The sequence below is a fragment of the Schistosoma mansoni genome, chromosome 4 (genome assembly GCF_000237925.1).
Source record: "Schistosoma mansoni strain Puerto Rico chromosome 4, complete genome".
Lineage (NCBI taxonomy): Eukaryota > Metazoa > Platyhelminthes > Trematoda > Strigeidida > Schistosomatidae > Schistosoma > Schistosoma mansoni.
The window spans coordinates 20,406,456-20,415,518 of NC_031498.1; the positions used below are offsets into that span (position 1 = coordinate 20,406,456).

The 9,063-nt window shown below is 34.8% G+C and overlaps 1 protein-coding gene across 1 annotated transcript; it reads left to right on the plus strand.

Moving 5' to 3' along the window:
- Positions 1–1,250: 1,250 nt before the first annotated feature.
- Smp_210290 (putative beta-1,4-galactosyltransferase) lies at positions 1,251–8,841 on the plus strand (the record flags this gene model as incomplete). The annotated part of the gene is made up of 4 exons (XM_018797140.1): positions 1,251–1,381; positions 2,201–2,600; positions 6,484–6,588; positions 8,692–8,841. The coding sequence occupies 4 exons, from the start codon at positions 1,251–1,253 to the stop codon at positions 8,839–8,841; spliced, it is 786 nt and encodes a 261-aa protein (XP_018652212.1).
- Between the last annotated feature and the right edge of the window lie 222 nt (positions 8,842–9,063).

Below are 9,063 nucleotides of genomic sequence, written 5' to 3' on the forward strand. Positions count from 1 at the left end.
ACAAACCATAGTACCGCTAACTCTATGGGAGATGAACAACACCCAACTGACCTCACGAGAAAAAAAGCTTTAAAGAAACTTGGAACTAGAGAAGAAATTATCATAGTTTCAATGGACAAAGGACGCACTACAGTAATTATGGACAAGGAAAAATATATCAGGAAAGCCGAGGAATTACTTGAGGATAATAGCGTATACAAACCAATGGACATAAATCCATTCAAAAGGTTAAACAAGCAAATCTCTAAGACTTTAAACAAGCTTGTCAAACCAGGACAAATATCAAAGCAAGATCAATGAAGAATGAAAGCCAATAGGCCAGTAAAAATCAGCTGCGAAAAACATGACATCGGACAAAGTGGATGCCCCCTTTATCTTTGCCTTCACGAACATCAATTAGCGGCCAAACGCCATGATACATCCCCGCTTATATCAATGCATGTGGACAAGTGTGGACATATATTCGACTGGAAAAATACTGATATCTTGAATAGAGGCTATTCTAAAAACACCAGAGAATTCTTAGAAGCTTGGCACTCAGATCAATCAGCAATCAACTAATAGGACTGCAATCTATCAACCAATCAGAAAAATTATGAACAGATATAGGACGAAGAATTAAATCAATGGGAGACACTATCAAAATAAAGAAGTAAAGAATGACAGGTTAGAGGTCAGCAATAATCAATCAAAAATCGAGGTCTACAGAACAAGCTGTGAGTCATATGTGAGGGAATTCGACCACTTCACTTCTACTTGAATTTGTGATGGTGATATTGCTCAGAAGAACGATGAAAGCTCCACGATCGAACCATCCAGCTCAGAGAACAAAACCCCACTAGAGTCTCAGTATTATAATCACTATCCGCTATAATGCATGTAGCTTCACTCATCAAGGTTAAGGACAAAAATGAAACCTTTGTCTTTCTGTTATCTTAATCAGCAATTCTTAAGGATTCACTCTGTTTTGCTTTTCATAAACAATTACATAGACAATTTTTTTTTTCACAGACTTTTGCCAATCATTCAGATTACTTTTTTTGTTTTTATTTCAGTTTCACTGTCGAAAATATAGAGGGAAAACATCCATTTTTATAGCACTATGTTTTTGTGCGGCATATCTATATTTTAGTAATCATTATATCGTCAGTGATGTAATAATAAGGATATCTGATTGGCAATGGGGCCCAGCTGATAGTCAAACTTGTCCAATATTTGATCACTCTGAAGGAGATCCTACTATTAATCGTATGGCAGTTTTAGTACCGTTTAGAGACCGTTTCACTGAATTGCAAGAATTCATACCTCATTTAAACAACTTCCTCAATAATCAAAACGTTCGTCATACATTTTTTATAATTAATCAAGTGGATGATCTTCGGTGAGCTGAATTTCGAAATATCTTTAGTCTAAATAATATATGAATATTTGTTATATATATGTCGAAACATCTCTCGCGTATTATAGAACGAACGAGTTGTCAATATTCAGCTTAGGCATAGGATACTTGGTGAAAATGAAAAATCTGTAATAAGGGCAGGACATATGTTGCATATGCCTAACCACTTCCTATCTATACGGGAAACGTTTGTTGGTGTGAAGGTGGGTTGAATTAAAGTTAGTTGCGGCTACGCTAAGGCGTGGCACCAGTCCATGAATTCATTTACTGTTTATTTAAGCCATGTAGCTAAATGCGAACTCCTTAGTTTGGATCTATATGATAATCTCAGTGAATAGTTAGTGACATTAATCAGAATCGTCCGCAGTGGTGCTTATGCATTCTCCAAGTCTTCAGATTCAATATGAATTTATACATACCTTTTCACTCAGTGGATAGGAGGTCCTTATGGAACTGGAAACAACTATAAATGATTTCTCAGGACAGAGTTGAATGTAGAATGCTGGTGGGTGGCCCATGCTCCTCCATGAGGGGTAACTGGCGTAAGTAAGTATGCTTTCACTCTATGTTTTGTAACATATTCTCAATGTTCATTCTTACTCATTATCATTGCTACCACATTACTTTGATTTTTTTACTATTCATCTTGTTAACTTCATACTTTCGTACTGTTATTTGCTAACTTGGAATACTACACATTTTTTTTCGGGCTCAACGTTCATTGTGACTGGTATATATTATATATGCTAGCAAGACCATATAAGATATAGTTCTATAAACAGTCTTAATCATTTATTTCAGGTTTAATAGAGGAGCTTTGTTAAACGTAGGAGCACTTGAATCACTTGAAGCTGAAGTTAATGGAATTATTGTTGAAAGTATTACTCAAAAAAATTCATTGTATCAACTATCTTCACAATGTTTAAAACTTCCTTTTACGAAATATTTGGCTTTACATGATGTTGACTTACTACCTGAAGATCCAGCATTAAAATATAATATGCCATCAGAATTGGGACCGATTCATCTTATTCCATTTTATCTTCATCCACGTTATTATTATTTTAAAGAATATGCCGGTGGTGTTTTAATCATTAAAAGAACTCAATACACTTTAGTTGGTGGTATGTCAAACTCATTTTGGGGATGGGGACGAGAAGATGATGAATTTCAGATACGTTTAAAATTGAAAGGATTTAAGGTAATAATAATAAAGAGTTTTTATTGATATTAATTCATACATGAATTTCTTTCCTGGTTAAAATAAAATAGTTCTTTTACTTTTGTTTTTGTTTTCAGTTAGTCTTAGCAAATTCACCTTTGTAGATTAGTCAACAAACTAATTGGTACAATATTTTATTAGGGTTTAACGTTTATTAGTCTATTAGAAAGTTCCTTTCAGAACAAATAATTTAATGACACCAGTCTTCAGTTAGAATCCAGCGGACCTCCATGCACGACTTAACAGTGTAGTCCATCATATGGATTCCGGATGATGTCGGCAGTTTTCACAGTTACACCATAGTGTCGAAGAAGGTTCCATAAGGTTTTCCTATTTACACTTACAAGCGCTTTCTCATAGTCAATGAATTCGACCTATAGTGATGAATTTCATTCAATTGATTGCTTAACAGTGATCCGTAGTGTCGCGATTTGGTCTGTGCTCGACCAATCCTCAACGTTTAGCGTCTACTAAATCTTTCATCCGGTTCAACAGCAATGTTCAACACTTCCCAGTGCTGATGGTTTTGTGACGAGCGGTGTCCGAATTCTGGTACTGACGCATGTTTTGCTACGTGCTAACCTTCCAACTGAATACTTGAGCGAAAAAGTATATTACGTTACTGAATAAAATGCATATATATATAGCATTCTAATCCTTAAAAAATCGATCCATTTCATAGCCAATGAAACTCATTTACCCGTTAGGTCACTTCTGATTGCCATCGATTATTCTTATCATTAAAGTACTTCTGATTAGCTCTTCATATCAGATAGTAGTGTGATGTCTCTGTGGTTCTCACACTTGCTGAGATCTTCTTTCTTTAGTATCTTGATAAGATATTCTTCTTCCCAGTCTGTCGGCACTTTTCCCTCCTCCCAAATCTTCCCCAATAGAGTGTGAAGCATGTTTGCAGTTGCTTCTGAGTCTGACTTCAGTGCTTCGGCTTCTATGTTATCATGTCCAGCTGCTTTTATATTCTTCATTTGTCTGATGGTCATTCTGATTTCTTCTATCGTTGGTAGAGTGACATCTATAGGAAGGTTTGTGTGTGCTGCTTGGCTACCTGTTGGATGCAATGGAGGTGGTCTATCTAAGTGTTCTTCGAAGTGTTCCACCCATATGTTACTCTGTTCCTGAATTTCAGTGATTGGCCTTCTTCCTTTGTCCTTGACCGGTCTTTCTGGCTTGCCATACTTCCTCACCAGTTTCTTCGTTGTTTCGTATAGTTCTTGGATGCCTCCTTCACTCACAGCTTAATCCATTATCGTTGCTAGGTCTTTCACGTATTTCCATTTGTCAACTCTAATGCTCTTATTCACTTGCTTGTTTGCTTCTGTGTATCCTGTCTGCGCCTTGGCTTTCTCTGCTCGTGTTCGGCTGTTGTTGATTGCTGTCTTCTTGTTCTTCCTTTCTTGAATGTTGTCCAGGGTTTCGATAGAGATGCTTTTCTTATGGTGATGCTCGTTGCGGTCAAGAACGTCCTGACACGTTGGAGTTAGTGCTTGTTTGATCCCTTTCCAGTTGTCCCTCATCGTAGTTTCCTCTTTCAGTAGATTCTGTAGAGCTTGGAACCTGTTGTTGTGAGCTATTTTGAATTGGTTGAGTTTGTTAGTGTGTCGAAGGCAGGCTGTATCGAACCTTTGTAATGCTGTTTCCCCAGTTGTCCAGTGTTCCTTCAGCTTCAGTTTTATCTTGACAACCATCAGCTAGTGGTGATCTGAAGCTGCGTCAGTTCATCTCCTGGTTCTCACTACTTCCATTGACCTTCTGAATTATTTAGTGATGCAAATATGATCGATCTGGTTCTGTGTAGTGTGATCCGGTGAGACCAATATATCGTTGTTTCTGCGTCCGTGTGTGAGTATTGTGCCACCCATAACCGTCTTGTTGAATGCACATAAGTTTGCGAGCCTGTGACCATTCTCCTTCCCTTCTCTCAGTCACTCTATGTTCTCCCAAGATATCCTGATCCGCACTGTTGTCCATTTCGGCATCGAGGTCCATATCTCCCATCGGGATGGTTAGGATCTTCCTGAGGCACTTCGCTATGATGGTTTTCAGCCTCTCGTAGAACTGATCTTCATTGTCTTCATTGTTAGGATTGATGGGTGCATAGTACTGATTAACATTCATTATAATCCCCTACTTCGCCTTCAATGATGCTTTGATGATGTTAAATTCATGAGATTCCCATCCTATAAGTGCTTTCCGTGCTTCTTTCCACAGCATCAGTGCCACTGTCTGTGTGTGCAGGGCATTTTCTTACTCGTGATCAGAGTAGGACAGCATCTCTTCCTAGTCTAACTTTCTCTGTCCAGCTAGGGTCCCATGCGTTTCACTTATTCCGAGCACCTCCATGTTGTATCTCCTCATTTCCGACTTTATTTGATTGGTCTCCACAGTCTCCCATATTGTCCGATATTCCGTGTACCTATATTAACTGTTGCTGTGATTGTTAGGCGGAACATCGACCTCGTGATTTCTGAAGAATCTCAGCTTTCACCATGAGGTGTCATAATTCTTCAGAATGAAGTTCTTTCAACTCGGAGGTCAGAGTTTGGGTAATCGTAACTGTTTTTCCTGGTTAGTGTCTTTTTAATGAGGTTTCCGTCCGCACGCTCAATCTTCCTCTACCCGCCATCTGGACCGGTAGTAGCTCTAGAAGAACTGCAGGTGGAGCTATTTTTTTCATTGTTGGTGCCATAAGAATATATATTCTTTATCAGTGTATGCAAACCCCTAACAACACTTAAGACTCTAAATGCTTTATTCCAGAATTCCCTGTTGGCCTTCAAATATAATCCCATTAAACATACCACTTTGTTTATGTCTTTTTTTGCAAACGTTTTTATTTAACTAAATAGTTGCCTATCATTGGGATTCACAGATGATACTGATCCATAGTACTGGTAGATTGTACGTATGTTTCCACTTCATTAGGTTTTCTTACATTACTAATCAGTTATGGATCTTTTGTAGATCGTCACTATCAGGTTGTTTAGATGTAAAACTCTTAAGAGTTTCGATTGAAGAAAATGTGTATACAAACTACGTTTTTATTGTTTCTCATAAACTTTTTAAATTGAAAATTGATGACCCAGTAATAAATGTCCTTACTTTACCTCAAACTTGTGATGCAACAGATATATTTTGTGGTTTACTTCAAATCCAAAATAAAGACTAAATGTTTGACGAATAAAGATTGTGTTGGAAAATTTATAAATTTGGTTGATCTCAGTGAGCTTGGATCGAGTTTTTGATGGTGATGCATTTAAAATAAAGTTTTATTTGTTACGAAATTATTTTTTGTGGGTCACTCTAACTGATGTCAACTCCCAGCTATCATATTCACATTTCTTTTCTATTACTGTCCTTGACCACCCCAAGTGTATGACCTAGTGCATAATATAAAAACAAATATTTAATTACTGAGTTCGATTATTCGCATTATAACTGTAAAAGTATAATAACGATTCAAATTCTCAAGAGTTTACATTATTTCCTTGTTTATGTTCAGAACTAAGTAATAATTAATTGGCATATATTTATCTTCAGCAGATTCTTTGATATACCATATTTATTACAAGTTACAGCACATCCACATTCTGACTAGCAATGAAATCCAAGATGCGTGTTTCGTCTTATTTGGGACTCGTCAGCACGGTTTACAATTAGCTGAATTTTAAAGCAATAGGCACTAGGTTCAAGTGTCGATGTTAACACTAATGTCGGGGTACAATTACATTTAGTTGGTGTATCCCAAATAGAATGAAACGTGCATCCTGGATTCCGCACTCCAAGTATGCTAAGGTTTTTCAAAAAGTTTACATTTCATGATTTTTTTCATCCAACTTATTAGATTGTAACGCCGATTAATGTTACCATGGGACTAAAAGCTTTCCGTCATATTCATCAAGAAGATCACCATAAACGAGACGTTAAGACCTACTATAATCCTGATGTTGTAAGTTGTTAAAAATTAATTATTTTGCAAATACAATCAACATATCCTTATTCTGCCATTATCTTCTAATTCCATAAATTTTGAGTCAAATAAGATTGACAGAGAAGTGAAAAAACGTTGAATTTCCTTCTAACGCTTATCGCTTCTCCTTTTATCAGTCTTTCAAACAACGAAGAACCCGAAAACCAGCGACGTTGAAGGGATATTACTACATACCTGGAAAATATTTAAAGTAGATAAGAAGCTAATTGATATAAATCTACAGTCACGAAATCACTTCCAGTACCTCAAAATCAGATTGTCCCACCATATACAGAAAGAATTACCTGAATTATCACAAAAAAAATTGAAATTCGTCGAAATTTATTTTATTCAACAATTAACACGACAACGTTATGAAGTCAGGACTGATGATATCCAAAACGACAGTGTGTTTCAGTGATGAAAATTCATGTCAGAAAACGCAACATGAAAAACGTTGAACTGAGCTGTTATTTGTCACCATCGTTTTAAAAATTATCAGACCATATAGAAAAATAAAGGTTGAATGCATGTTTGTTACCCAGAATCTCTATTTATTGATTTCCAGCATACTAAATAGCCTGAAAATAAAGTCTATTTTATTCCTACATAGTCCTCGAACTTTTATAGGACCTGAGTATAAAATATCCTTTTAATATAAAGATGGGAGAGTTAAAAAAATACTTTTCATTTGTTTCGTATTTCTTTCTATATATATCTTAGTAGAACAAATAATACTGTTGAAGTTCAGTATTTAAAACAAACTGTCTATGTGATTGACCTTCATTTATTGATAATGAAGACTATAGTCAATATCTTTAAGTTTTATCAATTTGTCAATCTCTAATAAGCCAGGCACTTTTTGAGTTATTTGTTAAAAACACATATTTTGTATTTTTTTCATTAGCATAGCTAGTGATTTTAATTTGGTGAATATAGTGTTTTCTGTTTGTGAAATTGTAATCCATCGGTGTGTGGATTCAATGTTTTGACAAACTTTGTAATCACAACTTCAATCACTTCGCTAAATGATATGTTATTTGTTCCATCATGGGATAACTCAATTTCATCCTACTTTCTTAACTCAAAACTAGATATTACTTTTGCATTTACTTGAAAAAATCTTAACATTTGAATGATACTTATTTCGGCAGTGCTTTTCAGTTCAAATATAATAGATTGACTACTCATAGTCTACAATGTTCAATCATGAAACATTAAATATAGATGTGAAAATATTTTCTCACTGTGAGGATGGTCCACAGGTGAAGTTGAGGAAGCTCTAAGAAGCCCAGAAGGAGCCGGACATATTCCATCCAATCAGCTTTTGGAAGAATATTCTAGAATCACTACGTGTAGCTTCCCCATTGTATAATGCTGATAACTCCCTGTGTGCGGATTGGATAACTATAATGATGATTTTGTTTCTACTAAAACCTATAAATACCTGACAGTTTTGTACCATGATCGATACTGTTTGGAATAACATTCCTTCTACTTGTCTTCTGATTTTGAGACTTGAGAAGATTCTAGCGTTCTAGTGCTCAAGTATCACGCGACATACTAAGAATCTAAGTTCAAGATATAACACTCACTATATTCATTGATGATAAATATTAATCTTATAATATGCGTTTTGTTTTGTTTTTTTTGTATACTGCACTAAATTTTTTCATTTGAAAGATATTTCAAACATCCGTTCATCCTAAGAAATTTTCATTTATGATATTTAAAGATAAATTATTTATTTCTTAAAGGGAATTCTATTGTTTTACTGTTCAAATATAGTTTGCTAAGATTATAATAAATATTACTTAACGGTTGTTGATAATCTCGAACTAATATACATTAAACTGTTCACTAGTACTTTGTATAATCTCTCTCCTAATTTCAAAAGCTTATAAATCCAAAAACCCCTTAACAAATGCTTAATCTTGGTTATGTTCCTTTTGGTTCTATCAAATCGTGTGATAAAAGAAAAAAATTTCCAATATTTCATAATTTAATACTATTGAATGAAATTCATCGTTGTGTAATTGAATTAGTTAATATATATATACTTATTTCTTTTTTATCTTTAAGGTGAACTTGATTCGAAATCCTGTCGGAGGTTTGACGTCAATAAATTATACTGTTGTAAAAAGACGTCTAATAACAATCAGCAGTATTCCAGCTATTATAATCAATGTTAAACTATATTGTGATTCAATGAATTGCAAATTAAAATCATGATAAATTATTATAGACAAGTCACCGTATAAATTTTCATATTCATTCAGATTTATATATTTAGTAGTATTTCTTTTTATATATTATTAACTTCAAAAGAATTTGACTTGCAGTTATCCTAATGGATTAATGTTAATACTTTTATCTATTCATGATTGGATTGTTGTTCATTGATACGTCATGTTGATTGAACGCTATATTCGGATTCTAAGCTAATTTCGTAAC